The sequence below is a fragment of the Rhodnius prolixus genome, unplaced genomic scaffold (genome assembly GCF_049639745.1).
Source record: "Rhodnius prolixus isolate KJV_2025 unplaced genomic scaffold, Rpr scaffold_12, whole genome shotgun sequence".
Taxonomy (NCBI): Eukaryota; Metazoa; Arthropoda; class Insecta; order Hemiptera; family Reduviidae; genus Rhodnius; species Rhodnius prolixus.
The window spans coordinates 3,769,083-3,791,946 of NW_027411635.1; the positions used below are offsets into that span (position 1 = coordinate 3,769,083).

General features: G+C 32.6%; 1 protein-coding gene and 1 long non-coding RNA gene across 2 annotated transcripts; one reads left to right on the forward strand and one right to left on the reverse strand.

The window, feature by feature from the left end:
- The first annotated feature begins 4,809 nt into the window (after positions 1–4,809).
- On the forward strand, positions 4,810–10,659 carry LOC141461744 (uncharacterized). The gene has a single exon (XM_074143038.1). The coding sequence runs from the start codon at positions 8,750–8,752 to the stop codon at positions 10,532–10,534; it is 1,785 nt and encodes a 594-aa protein (XP_073999139.1). The 5' UTR covers positions 4,810–8,749; the 3' UTR covers positions 10,535–10,659.
- Positions 10,660–10,684: 25 nt separating this feature from the next.
- On the reverse strand, positions 10,685–19,240 carry LOC141461745 (uncharacterized). Its single transcript, XR_012463022.1, has 6 exons — positions 18,960–19,240; positions 16,259–16,385; positions 15,941–16,141; positions 15,304–15,437; positions 14,309–14,501; positions 10,685–11,504 (listed from the first exon to the last, which is right to left on the reverse strand). It is a non-coding gene; the product is annotated as an uncharacterized lncRNA (long non-coding RNA).
- Between the last annotated feature and the right edge of the window lie 3,624 nt (positions 19,241–22,864).

Sequence of the window (22,864 nt, forward strand, 5' to 3'; positions counted from 1 at the left end):
TTTTATATTGATTTTATATTATAAAATATATCATTATAATGTAATAATGAATGAGAATCAATATGAAATTGAAACACTTCAATCGGTGGCATCTTACCCCAAGCACTGGAGGAAGACGCCACATAGGTTTATTTTTGTACTAAGGCTTCAGTCATGTTGTTTCAAGCTAACACGTACTCACCAAGATGCACACGACACAAATATCACGGAATTATTACGTTTAATCTAGTCAATCCATCACCAAACCTTAAGTATCGACAACGAAATATTATAACATGGGTACTCACCAAGTTCAAAGAGTTGAATTTTCAGTTTAACCCATCAAAGCCTAAAGTGACAGTTGAATTTTGCCACATTTAATAGAATTCTGTTCATTCTAGAGAATCAATTTAGATTTTCTCTTTACTATTGGGTACGCTAGTGTATGCTATTCGTAATAAGGGATGTAAAATCATAATAACTAGTGTTTTCAGTTAGTTACGCTTTTTTGAAAAAACCTGTTTCAATCAGCTTGGACACTAGTTTATTGTTAGCAATTTTTTAGTTTATTAACTATGTCATAATTTTTGTTTTTTATATGAAACACAATAACCAATAGTTGTTATAAATCATGTATCAATAACAAAGTTCAAGACTTAAATTTATACTTATAAAATCACATTCAAAAGCTGTGTTACCATTTGGTCACATCAGGTCATTGGGGTACTATTTCACTTTTTTTTTTTTTTTTCAATAATGCACATTTCAAAGTGAAAGATGGGCTGATATTCGAGGAGGCATTAAACTTACTACAATACCAACGAATCTGATGTTGAATTTGTTCGTGAGACGGAATTTTTTATTGTTCCACTTGAAGCGGCTGTAATTACAGTGATGACGAAATGGGTGGGGGGAAGCATATTAGATTGGAAAAGCGGAATTGAGGTGGTACATTGGAATGACCATTCCGCAGTTACTTTAGCAAGGATATTTCCACTTGGAACAGTCAATAGGCATTGCCATAGGAAACAAAAATATATGCATTTCTTGCCCGAATGTAACTGTAACATGGGCGGAACTGATGGATGAAGATATAATGGCTTACCGAATAAATATACGTGGTAAGAAATGGTGGTGGCCCATATTCACGTGGTGGGTGGGTGCAGTGCTTCACAATGCTTGGGTGTTTTATAAAAATCACGTCATGTAATGTACCAAATTATCGATGTAATGTAATGTACCAATTCCGGGGACGATTGTGTTGAGTTACCTAACAAATTATAAAACGGCTTCAAAAAAAACAGGACATCCTTCAATATACACATTAGATGAACATCTGAGATATGATCTGATGATCTGGGACACTTAGTGATTCTAGTGCCAAATAATAAAAGAAGGAGATGTATAAATGAAGGATGTTCATCTGTGGACACAATGCAGAAAAAAACTATCCAGGTTTGTGAATACCTTGTTTTGAAACACTCCATTCGAAACAATTAGGTGCAATTTTTATGTTAAACATTTTTTAAAATAAGGAAAGTTTTTTCCGTATTTATAATCAAGTAAATAAGGCATTTTTGTTGAAAAAAGATGACGTTGTATACTAGTACCCTATTGACCTGATGTGACCATATGGTCACAGGCCATTGCCAGAGATTGGCGAATAATATCTTAATTAATTTATGTTTTCTTTATTATTAGCAACCTATTTGATAGATAAAATAAAAAAGTTTTGGAAAATTCCCCCCCAAAAAAAAACTCCGGCTTTGGAGGGTTAACGACGATTAAACTAGATATAAATAGAAATACTCACAAGCACGGTATTCACAATTGTTTACTACACACTTTAACGTAGGAATTGCTGTCATCCAGTTGTAGATAAGCAGAAATAAGAAGAGAAAGAAAAAAATTATTGGGATTTGACTCCTATGGACTATTTCCTTGGGGATACCTGAAAAACAAGGTATTCTTATTTCTACTTATCTAAAAGCATTTCTAAATCTAGGTGTATCAGAATCAAGCCGGGATTGGATCTGTAGATGAACTAAAGCAGAGAATAATAGATGCCTGTAACTCGGTTAAATTCGAATCTATTTCTTTGGCAGTAAGGGACAATTGGCAGGAAAGAGCTTGTCTAGGCATCTCTAATGGTGGAGGCCATTTCGAGCATGATCTGTTATATTAATGAGGAGTAAAATTTATAATAAAATAGTACTTTTCTTCTTATTCAATCAAAAAACTGTTATAATATTATCATTTTGAAATTTCATGATAAGAATCATGCTTTCATTCATAACTTGTAAAATATCGCTCACAGAAAGAAACCGTTCGAGTAAATTTTTCTTTAAAAAAAAATAGAGGAATCTATTTCTGAAATAAAAACCGCACCTCCCCATTTGAAAAAATGAAGTTGGTGCCTGTATCTCGCTTCTGGAAGCACCGAAAAAAATTTACAAATTAAATTTGGATTTCTAACAAAAAACTAAGGGAACACGTATTTTTTAGTTTTTTTCTAGCTATCTTGGTTTCCGAGAAAAAGTCGTTATCTATAAAACTCTGGTCACCCTGTATATGTATAATAAATAGTAATGATAAAATAACAGTTTTTTCTTTTTATTTTTTTTAATGTAACAAAAATTAATCTCTTTTTACGTACTCGAAAGTGTAATTTAAATAATTTACAATTATAAATAACAAACAGTACTTCAGCAAAAAGTAAGAATAAAATAAATAATTTCACCTTTTCCACCCAAAATAAATAATGGCTCAAACTTTAACTCCGTAAAATAAAATAGTCCAACTCTGCCCCTTACCAATTAAAAGTAAAGTAAAAAAAGTAAAGTAATCGCCTATTTTTTCAGGCGGGGCTTAACGTCCAACTACCAATTAGGTGTCGTGGACGGAGGCGACTAGCAAACATACTTAACTGTAAATTTCTTTGATTAACCATTAAATAAAATCCAAGGCCTAAAGACCGGGAATCGAACCCAGTACCACAATACATATTAGCTTCACAGGTCTCGCCTCTAACCGCTCGGCTACCGTGGCGCCTCCCTTACCAATTAAATTCATTAATTAATTCATTTCTGTAATAACTGGCTTGCCTTAAGTACATAACGAGATTTGCCCAGTTTCCACCATTTAACAGGTTAAAAACCTCTTCCTTAGTCAATTTTTTCTTTTTTAACCATTTGACTCTCCATTCAGATAGAACGGTACACACCACAATGAAGTGTTAGGTCTCTTCCTCTTTTTCATTAGAATTACAAAGGGAACATCTAACTGTATTGGAAAGAGACTCCATTTGTGGTACATAGAGATCTGGCCTTCAGAACTAGGATCAAAAGAAAGTGTTTAGCTGTTATTAAAAAAGAAATTAAGCGGTTAAATCCAAACTTAAGGACGTCGCGTCGTGGCGAACTGATGGCTTGTTGATTGAGGGTCATTTCTTTCAGTGGGACTTGACTGCAGGCTTGATTTATGATGGTAATGAGGATGGCGTTTTGAGGTTGAAAGAGATTTTCCAGCTCGATTTGACAGTTTGTACCAATAATTTGCTAAAAAAGAAAGAAGAAATTAATAAGGGCACTGCCAAGGCTCCAGAGACTTCGTGTGTTTGATATTACCCCAAAAACGAGAAGAGAGCACAGTGGAAATGTAACGGAAAATGCTGTATTACAAGGGAAAGAAAATTATGGAACTGTTGAGTACTCCTGGAACCAGCGGACTCTATTTATCATTAAATACCAAGAAAGCCAACAAATCTCCTCGCACAGAGACGATCGCTAGTACATATAATGTTAGTGTAAGCCACCTAAATAATAGTTCTACAAAATTTGAAGGTAATAAGCTTTCTATTTTATATCGGAACATTTCAGGCCTTAATATTTTGTTTAACTTGCAATCCGATCAGATTAAAAATGATATATTATGCTTTACTGAAACATGGGTTGTAGGTGATATTTTGAAATTGCCAAATTTTGTTTAAAAGATAGGTATAATTATGAATATAGTAGCGCAGTTAAGGAAAATCATTGGGAAGAGCCAGTGGGGGAATTTATATATTTCTTCATCGGGCGGGAAAAGTACGGTTGATCTAATTTGGATTAATATAGAATCTTTGTCTTACATATATATGATATGAATTATAATTTACATGATCACAAACCTTGCCAATCACGTATGATTCTGTACAATAAAATAGCCAATTATAGTGGTAGTAAAATAAATAGAAATAATAATAGTGATAAGTATTGTACGAATAAAAGTAGTATTATTAAATCAATTAAATGGAATCAGAATCAGTTGCAAGATTTCCAAAAATATATGAGTGAAAACCGTAATATATATTATAATAGTGACAATAGTGAACATTATTTCTATAATAACATTGTAAATACCATTTATAGTTCTGTAGAGGCTTGCAATATGAGGCAAACCAAAAACTTTGTACCTCGATCTAGAGTAAATTATAACGCTAAATGGTTTGATCAAGATTGCAAAAAACTAAATTATGAATATCTTTAAAGAAATGTAGAATATTAAAGTACTCAGTAGTTTGGCTATTTATTTTTGATTTTTATAATTTTAAATTTACAAGTAGTTATTTCTGTTTTTCTTCCTTTATAGTAAAGTTGTTATTTAATTTACAAATTTTTCTGTTTATAAAAAAAATGTCAAACGCAAACTCCTTGCTAAAGGGTTTTGTAACCTTATAAGCAATAAATATATTATTATTATTATTATTATCTAACTGTATTGTCTCGTTTCTAGTATTTAAAATTCAGATTTAGGGATTCAGTTCTAGCCTTACAAATCCATCGCATCGTACATAAATCACATTCATCATTCAAGTACATAGTGCCGTTCCCGACAGAACAAAGTCTACCGTATAATTTACACCTTGATTGTTTACATTTATTTAAAGTCTTTTCTTTTTGAGCTTTTGTTATATGCAGCCTCAAACTTAGTAATTTTTGCCGCAATGATGGGATATTCGACAGAGGTAAATGTGTTGCACCTAACTTCCTCCATTTTTTTTATACCAGTATACATTCCTTTTGTTCTTGTTACACAAAATGTGAGGCAAACGAGTAGAGGACATTTCTAAAACTTTCAGTACATACTTGAAGTGAAGCTTCAAAGTAAAAGAATATTGTAACGAAGTTGACCTGGGCAGAGAAGAAAGGCCTAGATTGTTCTAGGGGTTGAGCGACCAAAGTCGGTAACAGGCCACCACTGTGTGAACAAAAGGGCGGTCTCTACCTGAGGAGAAAAGAAAGGCCTAGATTGTTCTAGGGGTTAAGCGACCAAAGCCGGTAACAGGTCACCACTGTGTAGACAAAAGGGCCGATCTCTACCTGAACTAGAAAGGAAAGGGCTAGATTGTTCAAGGAGTTTAGTGACCGTAGCCTGTAATGGTCCATCGCTGTGTAAAAGCCAGCTAAGAGAAAGGCCTCAGTTGGGGTGGTAGCATATGTGTTTTCCCAGCCAGTGATTGACAGGTGAGAGTGAGACAGACGGAGTTGGAGAGAGACAGAGAATTGGAGGAGGCGGCCCTAGTTGTGAATGTGACAGTATGTGTTTTCCAGCCAATGAGCGGCAGGTGGGAGCAAGACAGGCGGAGTTGGAGTGTGACAGAAGGTTGGAGGAGGGCGGCCCCAATTGGGGTGGTGGCAGTATGTGTTTTCCTCAGCCAGTGACCGGCCGGTAGGCGTGACACAGACGGAGTGGGGCAGTCGCAGTTAAAAGGAGGCAGACACAGCTGGAGAAGTTAGTTCTTAATGAGTTGTTAATCAGTTTTTAATCGAGTTCTAAGAATTGTACAGTCTTGTAGTTTTTAGAGCAGTTAATTATTGAGTTTAGAGAGTTTTAGTCAAGTTCTGAGTTAGTGTTGAGAGATTCAGTGTTGCGGAGTGCTTCAAAGTTAGCTAGTCAGGCAATTAGTCAGTTGATGAGTAGAGCTGTGTTAGTGCAGCTGAGACTAGTGCAATTCGGTGCGGTGCGGACCAGTGGTCAGTCGGGGAACAGTTTTGTGGCGTTACGAAGTGAGTAACAGTAAACTGTTGTGACTGTTGTAAATGGTGACTAATGAATAGCGTTAGTTGCTAGTAAATGTTAATGTGAGTGAAGGTAATGTGTTAATAAATCAGGTTATTACTTACAAATTTAGCGAGTTTTATTATTTAATCAAACCCACATATTATTAAAATAACTAGTGGCAGGCACTAGTTGTGTAAGTAAAGTTTTTGGAAAAACTTTACAATATATAGAGTCAATTCCGGTTTCAAAATCTACTATATAATTTAGGGTACACCGGGGAAGTGACAATAATTTTCTTATAAAGTACCCTCTAAATTTTTCCAAACTGTCATAAGGCTCAAATCCCCACACTTGAGACCCATAGCTGACTACTGAACGAGAAATCGAATGAAATACTTCTAACTTGGCGAAGTAGGGAATATCCTTTTTCATCATTAAGTTATGCCATCAAGTAATGTTCAGCCCAAATTTTGCATGGCTAATTCTTTCTAGAAAATGGTCACTAAGAGATACTTTTGAGGAGATGGTCATACCAAGGTATTTGTAAGAATTTACAATATCAATTTGTCGTCACTCTAAATACCACTTTTCAAATCTTGAAAGTTTACCACCATTTCGGAACACTACGACTTTCGATTTAGCTAAATGTATATTTAAACTCCATAAAAGACAATATTCGCTCAGTTTGTTTATCATCCTTTGTAATTTAACAGGGGTTGATGCTAACATAACAACATCGTCGGCATACATGAGACAGCTAATGTTTATCCCAGCAACATCTAAGCCTTCCTCGATTCTATCGTGCAAATCATTAAGAAAAAGACTAAAAAGTAAAGGGCTCAGAAGACAACCTTGCCTCACGCCAATATTTGTGTGAAAAAATTCAGTCGTCCTCTCTTTATGCCACACTGTTTATTACTTTCGAAGACAGTCCCAAATTAGCCAACTTAAAAAAATACAGAATGCCGGTTGACACAATCGAAAGCTGATTTGAAATCTATAAAAAAAACTAAATTTTTCGCCGCTTTTTTGACAATACAATTTTGAGAGTATTAAGAAGGGCGAAGATATTGTCAACTGTAGAGTATCCCGCCTGAAATTCTTAAAGAATATTATATAAATCTACCCAATCCCACAATCGTTTTAATAACACCTCTGTAAATAGCTTGAAACCACATTAATAAAGAAGATCCCCTTATAGTTTGTAACAGAGTTTAAATCGCCCTTTTTATATAGCGGATAAAGGACTGATTCGTTAAAACTACGTGGAATGCTACAGTTTTCATAGATAAAAATTAAAAGTGTCCACTAACTGTTCGAGAAAATTATCAGTACTGTTTTTGTATCCACGTGGTATTGAATCAATTCCTGGAGCTTTACAAAAACATTTTTATGATAAGAAATACACATTTTTTTCTAGGTTTGTTTTTCGTAAACTATGTTATTACAAAGAACCCCAAAAGGATGTTAATTGAAGTAAGTCTTTCTCCAGGCTTTTTGTCTTACTTCATTACTAAACTGAGGTAACAAAATAAACACATACCAAGTACCTAAAATTACTGCAAACGAAATTAAAGAAAAGTTTGAAAGTAAGTCCAAATTCTCTGATTCCGTCCATTTGGGACATATGTGTTCTTGAATTATACGTTCAACTAAGGTGAACGTGAACAAATCGGACCCTCTAAAGCAAGGGTTTTCAACATTTTTGTTTCACGGCCACATTTGAGATTGCCAAAAATAGTAGCTGGCGTAATCGGCTGATTAATCAAGAATTGATCTGTTATGCAATTTATCGAATTGTTCGGAACATTAAAGTAACTTTTAATTTTGTTTTATTATTTTTTTTTTCATTATTTTAAGACTTAGTTGTGGGCATTTGGTTGAAATACCCTGCTCTAAAGTAAGGTAAAATTTAGGCTAGAATATTATTTAAAAATGGTATTCTTATTACTTTAGGATGATGTGCCGGCCAAAAGCTAAATTATGAGTCCAACGGAAACAATGAGGATCGCTCCTCGCATTTGGGTGGTGATGTGGTGGGAACAGACCCACAATAAGCCAGCAAAGAATTATTCTTTTACAATTGAGGGGGTTAGAAGTAAAACGGTTTAAGTGCAGATTTTGTAAAATATGTACTAACCTCAGATTCATATAAATAAAACTCATATTTTGTTGGTTGTAAAAGGATTTAAGTGAATATCGTGTATAAGTGCGCCATCTAGTTGGTTTCTCATGAACTGTGTTAGTAGATTATGATATTCCGTAAGTTGTAAAAGGGTTCAAGTGCACTTGATTCATTTTTCATCCAAAAAGTTTTCAACACTGTATGCGCTGTTGTTTGTCACATAGCTTGTCAATTTTTGTAAATTTTAGAGTGGTTTTTTATACAGTTACTGCGAATACAATGGAAGACTTGGATTGTGTGTCAGGTGAGAAAAATTTATTTATTATTTAGTTATATCCAATTTTTGGTGAAAAAATTAAGCTAGCAAATTGACTGTTTTGTTTACATTACATTTTTAAGGTTAGCTATACTACTTTTTTCCATTTTTCAAATTTTGCAGATTCTGATCCATTTAACACGGATGAAGATTCTGATTACATTTATGAAAATCTTAATGAAAATGATACCGACTCGCCTACACCATCAGGCGAAGAAAAATCAGTGCCTCAACATGCGGCATCTCAACATTTGGCACCGGAAAGAACTAGAAAAAGAAAAAGGAAGATGTATGATTGGAAAGACAGGAAAGCAAGAGCTTTAAGAACTGCTGGTAAAGAATATATAGGACGTAAAAACAAGCAACGCCCAAAAAGAGATCTAACACCTTATAATCATACATGTCGTTACCATTGCAATGACGTTATAAGTGAACAAGAAAGACGCGATTTGTTTACACAATTTTATGAATTGCCTACGTATGACTTGCAAACATCTTTTCTATCATCTTGCATTAAAAAAAAGATGCCATCAAGAAAATCTACGAAGGCTACAGTTGAGAAATCATACAGTACTGTTATAACTTTAATGGAAAAACGAGTTTGTAAAGCCTTTTTTTTAAAAACATTCGACATAACTGTCAGGCGTTTTAATTTTGTGTGTAAGAAAACTACTACGTCTGGAATGATTATACCTGATCATCGGGGTAAATCTTCACCGGCCAATAAAATTAGTGAAGATAGAAAGCAGTATGTTATTGGTCATATAAAGAAATTCCCTAAATACCAGAGCCATTACTCTCGGCACGATAACCCTAATGTTAGTTATTTGTCAGGTGATTTAAATATTACCAAAATGTATAAGTTGTACAAGGAGCTCTGTACTGAAAAAGGGCAAATTCCAGTTACAGAATCTTATTACCGGTTAATATTCAATACACAGTTCAATTTAAGATTCCACAAGCCTTATTCAGATACTTGTAGTCGTTGTTATCAACTTCAGAATATTATTAAACATACAGACTCCCAAGAACAGATGGCAGCAGCCAAAGTGCAGTTGGAGCTTCATCAAAGGAAGTCCCAAAAAGCTATTACGGCCAAGAAAGCTGATATAGACTTATATAAAGACAGGAATGATACTGCAGTAATCTGTTTTGATTTACAGCAAACACTACCAACACCATTACTAACAACGTCCAAGGTGTTCTATTTGCGTCAACTCTGGACATATAACTTCTGCATCCACGATTTGCTTACTGGAAAAAGTTATATGTATACGTGGGATGAGACTATTGCCTCAAGAGGTTCTCAAGAAATTGGATCGTGCCTTTTAGACTTCATCAGAAATCTGTCACCAAAAAATAATATTACACGGTTAATAGCATATAGCGATTCTTGTGGTGGCCAAAACAAGAATAAAAACATTTGCAAACTGTTTACCTTTTTGGTCCAATGTACATGCTTAAGAGAAATTCACCACAAGTTCTTGGAACACGGCCATACGTATATGGAGTGTGACAGAAGTTTTGGTTTAATTGAAAAAAAGAAGAGACAGATTCCTCAGGTTTTTATTCCAAAGCATTGGCAAGATGTTATAAAAGGTACATCGTCTAAATTTATCGTAAAAGGTATGACACAAGAAGACTTTGTAACATTATCCGCACTTAATACCTTAATGAAAGACCCCAAAAAAGACAGGAAAGGTAACACAGTAAAGTGGCGAGAAATTTCATGGTTTGCCTTCTTTAAAGAAGAGAAACTATCAATGAAATACAAAAAAACGCTAAATGAAGACATAGATTTCGCAACATGTGATTTGGCGAAACCGAAAGTAGGGCGTCCATCTTTAAGTATGGACATATTTAAACGTTTACATAAAAATGAGTTAGAGATTAAAACCGCAAAATATAATAATCTACAAACATTGCTGGAATATATTCCGCCCATCTATCATAACTTCTATAAAAACCTAAAGCACAGCGATTCCATTGTTTCACGGGTATCTAAAAATCCAGGAGAAAATGATGACGAAGAAAACAAATGCATGCTATTAGATTCAGACTATGATGTATAATTTCTCAGTTTATGTTTTACTGTAACTCTCAATTACCTTTGTTATTAGGAAAATTTTATAAAAGTTTATCTGAGTATTGTTACATTTTCGTGGAATAAACCTTGTTATAAACCCACAAAGAGTTTTATTCTTCTTTGTATATATTTTATAATGAAAATTTATTTATTTTTTTATTAAAGGTAACTACAAAAATGCATGTATGTAGAGCGGTTAATTTACTATCAGTAAAAAACTTTAACTGCAGATATCTCCAAACGTTCAAAAACTCACTTAAACCGTTTTACTTCTAACCCCCTCAATTATTGTCTGTAGTACTGTAAATGCCAGTCCGAAGCAGTTACTAACCAATGGTTAGGAAATGTAATGATTATTTCCTAGGTTAATTATTTTATAAACAGTGTTGTTTGTAAAGCCGCCTTCCAGGATAATAATTTAGGTTCCACCTTTCCAAAGGTTTTTGTCTTACTTCATTACTAACCTGAGGTAACGAAGTAACCATAGTACCAAGTAAGTAACACCGAAACAAGGAATCAACGCAATAGAATGTTTGTCACAAGTGCAAACATCACAAAAATTGGTTGGTGGAAAACCTTATATTAAGACCGGTTCGACTCTTTCCAACAGTGTATAATGTACATATTATCGCCCAGGAAAATGCGCCTTGAGCTACTAATGTACCAGTATAAGATATGTAAGTAGTTATTGGTTTCTTTTCACTTTATAAAGTGGTACCTTATACAAAAAAGATTTTTGTTTTTAGATATTTATAAAAGTTTGGAAATCACTGTAAAATGAAATTATGAAGTTCTTAACGCAAAATGTAAAAAAGTATCGCAAAGTTATTGTATAAGAACTTCTAATGAAGGTTTTAAACCAAATCGTTTACCTAAATAATTTCTATACAATCTAGAACACGTTTCTTCTTTCGTTGAAATTTCCATGATAGTGAGATTGAAAACCACCAGTGAATCTAAAATCAAAAGATATAAAATTAGAAGTATTGTATACGTACAGTGACTCCCATTAATATTGGGACACCTATTACAAAATGATTTAATAGGAAAATGAAAACAACATACAAAAGTTTGGAATTTTTTTTTTTTTAAATAACATTAGCAACATCTGTGGAAATTATATATAAGTATAAATCGATGAAATTCCAAACTGTTAGGTAGCACTTTTTGAAAAAGTGTGAAATAAGGCTCTCAAAAATATTGGGACACCAGAAGTGCTAGAGTTTAAATGTTCAATATTTAAAATCTCCTACTATTTAATAATTGGTTGGTAATAATTTAATAATTGCTTTTTGACTTACAATAGCCCTCAAACGATCAGGCATAGGTGAAACAAGTTTTTGGTTAATTCAGGTGGTGTTTTTTTCCCATTCTTCCAGGAAACATCGTTTTAATTCATTTTTGTTAGATATTATTCGTTTTTCTTAAAGCACTAGCTAAATATTGCCATAAATCTTCAATGGAATTAAGACCTGGAGACTGCGGAGAGGTTTGGAATACTTTTGGGCAATTATATAACAGTCACTGGCGTATCACCCAAGCCGTAGGTTTGGGGTCGTTCTCTTGGTAGAATTTAAAAGACCCTAAAATACCCAATTTTTGGGCATTTTTTTTCAAATTATTTTTTAATATATTACTATAAACCATTTTGTCCAACATTCCATCAACAAACATTAATTCTCCAAATCCTGATGCGGACATCCAGCCCCAAACCAGAACTGACCCACCTCCACCCGGTGGTGCAGCTTTAAAACCCTTTAAAGTTGGCTGTAAATTCTTCTTTTCGAGTTCAGCATTCGCTGTCCTCCAGACCATATCCCTTCCATCTGGCTAAAAAATATTAAATTTTGATTCATCGCTAGAGTATATCATTCCAAAATTCACTATTTTCATTAAAATATTTTTCGGCAAATTTCACTCTCTAAGGATTCTTCCAGGCTACTCTACCATGATAGTCGAGTTTTCTTAGCACTCTCCGAACTGTTTCTGCTCCATTTTTGCTCTCTGAACATGTCAAAAATTTCACATTGAAGTTTTGGAGCACTAAGTCGGTGATCTTTTCTAATTCTTTTAAGATACAACGCTGCTCTCTGCTGCTCTCTCTCAGAGAGCAGTCGAGGACGGCCTTTTTGTGGGATTGAAACAATTCTTTTTCTTTTTGGTAACGCTGAATGATGTTCCACGCAGTAGATGTTTTAGGTCCGATCAGTTTTTCTGTCTCTCTAACACTTTTTATTGTCTTTGTGCAAAGAAATTACAATTTTTCTTTGTTCAATCGTTGTATTTGTATTTTTGCGCGACATGTTATACGTGGCTTGATTTATATAAACTAATTTAATTATTAATTTCATATTGAATATATGCTTAAGGTATATATTTACAAATTGTATAAATATTCGGGCAAAACCTTGGACAAACTATAAATTATAATAGTGTCCCAATATTTATGAGAGGTAGAATTTGCTCTTATTATTATATATATTGTTTTTAATCTACCAAAACATTTTTATGTACTTATTTAAATAGTTTTTATTTAATTAATAGTAATTATAAAATGAAATGAATTTATAAAAATTTGAATAAATGGGTGCCACTTTTAATTTTCGTCAATTTTTAACTTCTGTATGTACTGTCCCAATATTAATGGGAGTCACTGTACTTAATTTATAAAACACTATAAGACAAACAATACTTTCAACAACTAGGAAAACAATGAATTTGGTTTACTAAGATAAAACAAAAACAAAAATCCGTAGTTACGGAACCAGATTTCCATTCTCAAAAACATTTTCATAATTAGAAATGGAAATTGAAAATTGTTTCCCAAGACATTTACTTTGTAATAAGTTTGATTACAAAGTATCCTTCAAAGGATATTATTTTAGGTACTGCCTTTCCACAGGCTTTGTCTTACTTCATTACTAAGCTGAGGTAACGAAGAAAACACAGCACCACGTACCGAAAATTATTGAATAACAAAATTAACGACCATTTTGTTGCCGAGAAATGTTACTTTTTAAATTAAAAAATAAATTGTAGAGAAATAATCAAAAGATGAAGTAAATAAAAATCAATTCCTATTCTCTGATTCCGTTCATTTAGGAATTATACTTTCTTGAACAATTGTATGCTAATGTACTCGTAATTTATTAGTATGCGTGAACATATTAGACCCTTTAATGTAAGGTAAGTAAAGTAATTCTCAGGCTGGAATATTATTTCAAAATTGTGTTATTATTACTTAAGAATGTTCAGATGTATTAGGAATGTGACGCTGTTAAATTGAATAAAGTAGATTATTAACTTATAAATAAGTCTGTAATAGTGTAAATGTCAGCCTGAGATCGTTGCTTCTTTACTGTTGGCAAGGAAATTTAAGGTTGTTTCCTACGTTAGTTTCTTTATAAACATTGTCCATACAAAGAACCCAAGAAGGATATTATTTTAGGTACTGCCTTTCTTCAGATTATGTCTACCTTCATTACTAAGCTGAGGTAACGAAGTAAACATAGTACCAAGCGCGGAAGATTGGTAAATATTTCATTTCAAATTTAGAAATTAAAATTTTAGAGAAATAATAGAAAGGCGACGTATGTACAAATTAATTCAAAATCTTTGATTTCGTCCATTTAGGACTTCTTGTTCTTGAACAATTGTATGCTAATGTAAGGTGCGCGTGAACATATTAGAATTTTTTAAAGTAAGGTAAATAAGGTAATATTCTGGCTAGAATATTATTTCACAATTGTATTCTCATTACTTTACCATACTCAGCCAGCCTAAGACGAAATTATAAGCTCAGCGGTGACAATGGAGATCTCTCAGCGCGTATAGGGTGAGTCCCTTAATTAGTCAGGATATCAGTCTGAGATCGTTGCTTCTCTACCATTGGCTAGGAAACTTATTGTTTCCCACGTTCACGATATCTAATTGGTAGTTGGATTAAGCCCTGCCTGAAAAAATAGGCGATTACTTTTAATCTTTTATCAAATGATATTGTTTAATAAACGGTTATGAAGAGATTAGCGCAGCGCAGTAGTTGGTGCAGTGGATTTCTACATACAAATCACGAGTTCCAGTAAAACTTGCTGCCTTTACTCTTCCTAGTTGGCTTTACAGCTTACTGTCCAATAAAAGACAACGTTTTTTGTAATGAAACATCATTGTAAGAGGCCGGCAGTGCACCAAGAAAGCTTTGGGCGCCAATGGTAACAAATTTGACGCGTCTTAAAATTAAAAATTATTCCTCTAATAATTGGGAGCCGAAATAATAATAATAAAAAAAAAATGTTTTAAGTCAAAATAGGTAAATTTTACAGGAGACCTAAAAGATAATTTATGATTCTTTACAAAATTTATCATCTTGATTCTTTCTATGTTAGCAACCCAGAAAAAAAATTGCTAAATTTTGTATCGTACAACGTTTATATTTATAATGCGATGTAAATTTTTTTCGTAATTTTCACAATACTGCCTGCTCAAAAAGGCCAATACTATCCGTTTTTCCCAGTTATAGTCATTTTTCTTACGGGGTATGTTTTAAATACTTAAAATTGTGAGACTTAATGCAGAGGCAATTTGTTATTTTGAATGATAAGCGATGGCAGTAATTAATTAAAGAAAATGTCAAAATAATTACTTATGCACTGAAATTACTATAACTTTCGTAGATTTCTAAATGATTCCTTAAATTGAAATTCGTGCATGATGGTGGTTACGTTGTTTACTATTATAAATCACGTTCAAGTAAATTACCTCATAGAATGTAGCTAACTGTACCAATCTGACATTATTAAACACAAGAGTTTATTATCTTAAAAAACATCTGGGTCTACGAAATAGAAGTTTGCTATATTTTTTTAACTGCTCAGTATTTATTCTTTAGCCACCTGCAAGAGTAAATATTGATTAGGCAATAAGAATCAATCAAAATCTGCATAAAAACTTAAAAAGAAATCAAGACAAATAAATATAATAAGTTGGCAGGGGGCTTAATGAAGGCTTAGTAAAAACGCTCAATATTATAATCCTCAGATTATGCAGTAAGATGTGACTATTGGAAAGTATTATTATATAATCCTCAGATTATGCAGTAAGGTGTGACTATTGGACTGTATTATTATATAATCCTTAGATTATGCAGTAAGATGAGACTATTGAACAGTATTATTATATAATCCTCAGATAATGCAGTAAAATGATTGAACAGTATTATTATATAATCCTCAGATTATGCAGTAAGATGTGACTACTGGACGGTATTATAATCCTCAGATTACGTATAACTAGAATAAAAAATATAAGAATAAATTACTCGGCCTTTTAGAGTATAAGAGAAAGTAAAAAAAACAGAAAAATAAATTAATGAAACGATTCTGTTGAAACCATATACCGTTCTTCTGCATCAGTGCATTCATCCGTTATTCTTACAGATTAAAAATTCTGCATCACAATTAGGTGGAGTTGAAATCCTTTGGTGCTCTCCACACTGATATGCTGTGGATCTAGTCTAATCCAAAATCTGATTGACAGTCTTAATAGGGAACATTCGACTCCGGACGTTAAGCTCTTGCCAATAGGCAAATTTCTGCCTCTAGAAATATAATAAAAAAACAAAACAGTAAAAATGTAATAGCTATAATAAAAAGTAAAGTAATGCCCACTTTTTCAGGTAAAATTAGGTGTGGACAGAGGCCACTAGCGAACATACTTTACTTCAATTTTATTAAATGTCATTAAACATTAAATAAAATCCATTGCCTTGACCGGGAATCGAACCCAGTATCACAATAAATATTAGCTCGCCTCTAACCGCTCGGGTACCGTGGCACCTGTAACTGTAATAATAACTTAATCAAAATTAACAGTAACTTAAGTAATTTAAATGTATATTAGGTTGTTGTACAAGATTTTTTTTCTAAGTTTATAATTATCTAAAGAACGTCTAGCTTTCTTATTTGCAAGTGTAATCTGAAACCAAAATATCCAAAGAAAAGGTTGTGGCTCGTAAAGTTCTGAGAAAATTTTAGAAAATAATCTGATAAGAAAAACCAATGTAACTTTCTCTCATTGAAATTCTAAAATATCAATTAGAATCTTGAATAAGTTCCCGCTGTTTGCCAAAAGATGGCACCACTGTACAGCATGAGGGAAGTAGTGGGTTGGTGACTAATCTGTTAGGACTAATCTATTATAACTAGGGAACGGATTCGTATGTATTTACATATTTTTTTCTAGGCAATTTACAGACGTTTTTCAACTAGAAGTATTCATACTGACACTTTTTAAGCCGTTTGAGTCTACTTTTATTTCACATATTTCCACATATTTGGATGTTATCGCATATTTATACATATTTGATTAAAATAAATAAATATTTCTACATATTTAATCAAAATATGTACATATTTTTCATTTTAGGCATATTTTCATAATTGGGAGGTGGTTGACAGGAACTGTGAACCACAGACTGTAGGGCTGTGAATCACAGTGGGCAATGGTTGTTGTAATTTACACAGAATGCTGCTAAACAGTGACGGGCACTTGTTAGTTCTTTGAAGTTGTCTGACGTTGTCTGTTCTTTCAGCTCGTTCGTTGAAGTGTCCAATTCATTTCGTTCGGTCACTTAGTGTATTCTTTTTTGGGTGAAATGCCACGAACATCGGCCTCAAACAAACAACTAGTTGCTAAATATCTTCGCAAGTTTCCAGCAGAACTTTTTCCTGGGAGTAAGGGAGATCTGATCAGATCAAAACTGGTAGAAGTACTGAGCAAGAATAAAGGGTGGGAGACCATCTGCAAGATTTCTGATACTATCAGTGGAACAGAAGTCACCTCAGAACATCGTGTACCCTTTACAACCAACGAGATAACTTCTTTCAGCAAGGCACCTATAACATCTGTAGATGTTGAACGATCTTTTAGTCGTTACAAGTCCATCTTACGCCCAGATCGTCGTCACTTTACGTTCCAACATTTGAAATTTCATGTGGTTGCAAACAATTTCGAAGAGAGAAGTTTTCAAAATTGAAAATTTAACACATCTTTTTATAAATAATAAAAATGTTCTTTGTTGTATAAATCATTATAACTTGTAAAAACAAATTATTTTGTTCCTAATAAATTATTATAAATTGTAAAAATGTTCTTTTCTTGTATAAATAATTATTACTTGCCCCCCCCAAAATCCATTTTCATTAAAAAAAATGTCCATTTTACTTAAATATTCCAGAAAATATTTTAAGAAAATCACATATTTTCCACATAATTGACGAAAATAAATGCATATTTTAATTAAATATTTGGCATTTTTAAATACATAAAAATCCGTTCCTTAATTATAACACAAACTTGAATTTATTCAAGTGTTAATATGCCATTGAGCCCTAGCGTAAACAAGTGTTTTTAAATATTTTATTAAACATGTCGAATTTCGTTCCAAAAAAAAGGAATATTTGCGTAGAATATTTTATTCAGAAAAAAATCTGCACCTGAAGCGCACCGAATTCTTGTTGAGATTAACGACGACCATGCTCTGTCGTAAACAACATGCCTAGATTGGTATAGGCGTTGCAAAAATAATGATTTTGCTCTTGATCTTAAAAACTGCTCTGGCGCACCGAAAGAGTTTGAAGATGAAGAATTAGAGAGACATTACTTCATGAAGACTCATGTCAGGCGCTAGCTGAAATAGCAGATTCATTAGGAGTTGATCAAACAACAAATTTCGAGGTTTAAAAGCATTAGGAATGATTAAAAAGCAAGGACATTGGGTGAAATACGAGTTGAAGCCGAGAGACTTCGAAATGCGTCTATTCACGTCTGCACAAATGCTTCAATGGCAGAAAAGAAAGGTTATTTTTGCATCGTATTGTGACTTACGATGAAAACAGGATAAAATTCTATAATTCTAAGCGTAGAAGGTCGTGGGGTAAGCCTGGACATACACCAGACAACATCGTCAAAGCTAAATACCCATGGTTCGAAGATTTTGCTCTGCATTTGATAGGATAAGCTGAGTGTAACTTACAATTTGATAATAATTTTGATTTGAAAATTAGCGGTGCTGGCTAAGTAAATTGGTTTGCTATAACGTCAACACACTTGAATCTAATAAAATATGATTAAGAATACAAATAATAATTAAGAAACAATGATTTTACGGCCAACTGGGATTCAAAAAAAAAACGCGTTATTTACAAGAACATAAGCAATGAAAAAAAACTTCTATTAAGTAAGCAATCTTTTCAACTGAAAACAAACTTTATTATTAAAAGCTGTCGTCTAAAAAAGTAGTGTTGGTTTATAGCTGATATTTCTAATTTAGTTTTATACACTTACTAACATAAATATAGCAAATCAAAAACGTTTTGCATAATGACATATATTTTAACTCAAACAATTTAACTTACTTCAATAAGATGAAATTTTGCATTAGTTCATTCACCCTATTAATGGTAACTATCACGAAAGGAAAGAGAAGTAGCAGTCCAACAGTAACTCGTTCACAAGTCAAAAAATTATTTAATGCATTTTACTTTCAAAATTATTTATGGAAATTTGAAACTAATTATTAGAATTATAACGAACAACAAGTAAATTAGTTTTGCTTTTGTAATACAGTCCACTAAATAACTCGATCACAAGTCTAAAATTTTATAATACTTTGTGTTTTCAAAATTATTTATTGAAATTTGAAACTAATTATTAGAACTATAACAAAACAAAGGTAAATTTATTTTGCTTTTGTAACGCAGTCCAGTGGTGGTGACTCGATCACAAGTCAAAAACTATTTAGTGCTCTTTACTTTTAAATTTATTTATTTAAATTTGAAACTAATTATTAGAAATGTAATAACAAAATAATTAAATTAATTTTTAAAACTTAGACCGACCAAAACTTAGAAATGGAAAGAAAGTAGAGGCCCCCTTAAAAAATTTAAATTACAATTTTAGTTAAAATGGAGGTAATATGCAGTTATTATTTTATAACATTTTGAGTTTTAGAGAGTTTGTAAATAATTAAAGCAAAAATAAATTACGCCTTCCAAGGTAAATAAGGCTAAGTTAAAAGGCCACATAGCAGACCACGTGTCGAATAACAATCCTCGCTACAAACCATTGAGCGTTTGAATCTTTTGAAACTTTTCAATTTTTAATAAAATAAACAGGACACATTTTTCCAAATATTATTGTTGCATAGTTAGATTTAGGGAGTTCTATAAAAGTATACACAAAAAAACTATTTATTGAATAATAACATCATTACAGAGAGCATCATTTCAGGGTGAGAACTGCAATTGATGTAATAATTTCATCGTGTGTAATACCAAATGTAATTCTCTGCTTAGTGGAGTATTTAGAGTCATTGAAGTGTAGAAGATGTAGCAAATCTGAGCAAGTGATGAAATACACGGCTTTACAAAACATCAACTGAGAACTGATCAAGGAATCAATCAGATAAGGTGCCAATCGAAGTTGCAATTTGATTTGATCAGAATATTATCATCATAATAAATCATAGTCAGAATAAAAAACAATTTGATGATATACTTTCTCTTACCGCTAAGAAAGACTTATTATGTTTACCTACTTATATTTGAAACATTTTTATGGAAAAATTCTATTATTTGTAAGAGAAAACTACCATTTCATGAAATAGGTGTAATGTACACCTATTTCAATGAAATGTTGAGGTTTACAAACTGAAGTTAGTTAGAGATAAATATGTTTTTAGTGATTCTGGGTTTAAAGAAGATGTATAAGTTAGAACTTTGAAAAAGTAGTAAGAGACAGTTGTGGAAGTGTTTAACAGCAGTTTTAACAGCCGTCAGGCCCAGAGTGAATGCCGTCTGCCAGTTGTCTAGTATAACACAAAAAAAGCGGAGGCTCTTACAATTTTGGTTAAGAACTTGCTACATCTACCAAATCTGCAGAATTTGGTGTTGTCGCTCCACCAAATTATGCTCCTTAATGAGTTCCCAAGAGCACCTATCTTGTATCTTTCTTCTTTCTCTTGTACATCTATCATCCCAGTTGATGTTGAATTCTTTCAAACTAAGAACAGAGTCCTTACCTTATTGGTATTGATAGACTTGCTTACCCTCTTTGTTAGGAGTAAACGTAAAAGACATCAACATTTGTTCTTAGTTTTAGATTTCTTTTCGTTTAGGTACGGATACGTACCAAGTTATATGTACTGTGGAAAAATATCTGAGAAGAGGTAGAAATATCTGAGAGGTAACATAAGTAATACCATTTATGTAACCTTAAAGGTGACCTGCTGAAGGTTGAACGTCACCAAAATCTCAAAATTGTGGTACATTAAAATAATTTTATTACCATAAATCGTATTTTTGATTACAAAATCAAAGTGCCAGGTATTTTATTGCGTACAAACCTTCTAATGTGTAAATTCTTCTACCATTAGTGATGTTCTTCAGGTGATGAATTGCTTGAAGAGGTGTCATAATAAATTGTTTATTATATTCCTAATGAGGCCAAGACTAAGATGGTTGAAAAAGGTGGAGGAGGACCTCTTCAAGTTAAATGCGAGAGGATGGAGAAGGAAAGCGAGTGATAGAACGGCTTGGAGTGAATTGTTGAAGGAGGCCAAGGCCCTACAAGGGCTGTAGAGCCTAGAGCCATGGAGTAAGTAAGTAATATTCCTAATCGTCTGAGTTGTCTTAAAAATTTACTAGGTAATGTTTCAGTTAATAGGAGGTCATGTGGGTTAGGGCACAATTATAGATGAGTAATAGAATCCTGCTCCACAGTTCAGATTTGATTTCACTCGAAAATCTGATACATTAGATTTCAAGATTCTAAAAAATTAGAAAAGAAGTAATTGAAGAAGAGATGCGATAAACCAAGCATGTATAAACTAGCCAATTCTGGTTACTGTGAAGCTAATGAAAAAAAGACATTTGTACTTTTTATTAGATTCATTAGGTTTCATATATTGCTTAATTCTGAAAAGTACAGAATGGTGAAATTGTGTTCATTAAAATATGTTTTAGGTTTTTTTGGCTAAATACAAATAATGAAATTTGCATTAAGGAGACTTCATAGTATTGCGAATATCATACTTTAGACATAACATGAAGTCACATCCAGTGGACTCCGAAGGCAAATCAATAATTTGTACTTTTTCCAAACAAACTTTGCAAATCCAACAAAGCATTGAAAAAAGAACAAAAGACATTTCATCGGTCCCCTATACAACGTTAACGCCATTAACTGTCATCATCAAAGCAATGGAGTTAGCCTTAAGCAACCTCCAAACTCAACCTCATCTAACATTCAGATCTTTATTATCTACAAATCAACCCACAGATACACGCCAGCAACCTCCTTAAATACAAGTGTACTGCAGATGTATCTTGACGACGAAATACTCAACCACAAGAACTGCTGCAGCAACTCATTTCCACTGAAGTACCATTTTTGGGACAGAGGTGTTACTTGCAAACAACCTGCCAACAACTAACAGATAAGAGATTGCTATAAACACTATTTCAGACTACCCTTAGAAATCTCTCTCTACCTGTAAGGGCTAAATTCTGTATAAGTATATGTAAAAATGTAGATTTTAGAATTCAATTTTAGATTGTGTAATCAAGTAAAATGATAAACGGAGTTTTCATTCAAAAGAACAATCTTGTCCAACTGAACATCAGGTATCATTAACTAAATAATTTATATCATTTTAACGTATTTATTTAATAAAGAAAACTTACAAAAATGCCAGAATTTACTTTTCCCTCTTACATTATTACCTAAACATTTTGCTAAACCTCTATTTATTCAATTAAAATGAAAACTTATGGTAAAATATTACAAATAGTGTAATTTATTTATGTAATATATTCAAGATTGTTAAAGGGCAAAATAATCATTAAAATAAAGTAGTTCATATTTCTTACCAGCTCAAATTTTACAGTCGCCTATACATGAGTAGCGTAACAATAGTATTGATCCTATAGCTTAATTAAATGCTTAATATTATATGGAAAAACAGGTACACCATTTCTAAAGAACAATCTTGTCCAACTGATCTTCAGGTATCATAAACTAAATAATTTACATAAATTTATTTAATAAAGACAACTTACAAAAATGCTGGAAGTAATTTTCACTCTTACATCACATAAACATTCTGCTAACCTTCTATATAATTGGCAATCTAATTTATTCATTTAATTGAAATGAATAAAATAGTACATTAATTAATAAAATGGTAATTTAATTGTGCTAAAATCGTACAAATGGTACAATTAAATTTCAAAGTATGGAGTATATACAAGTTTGTTAAAAG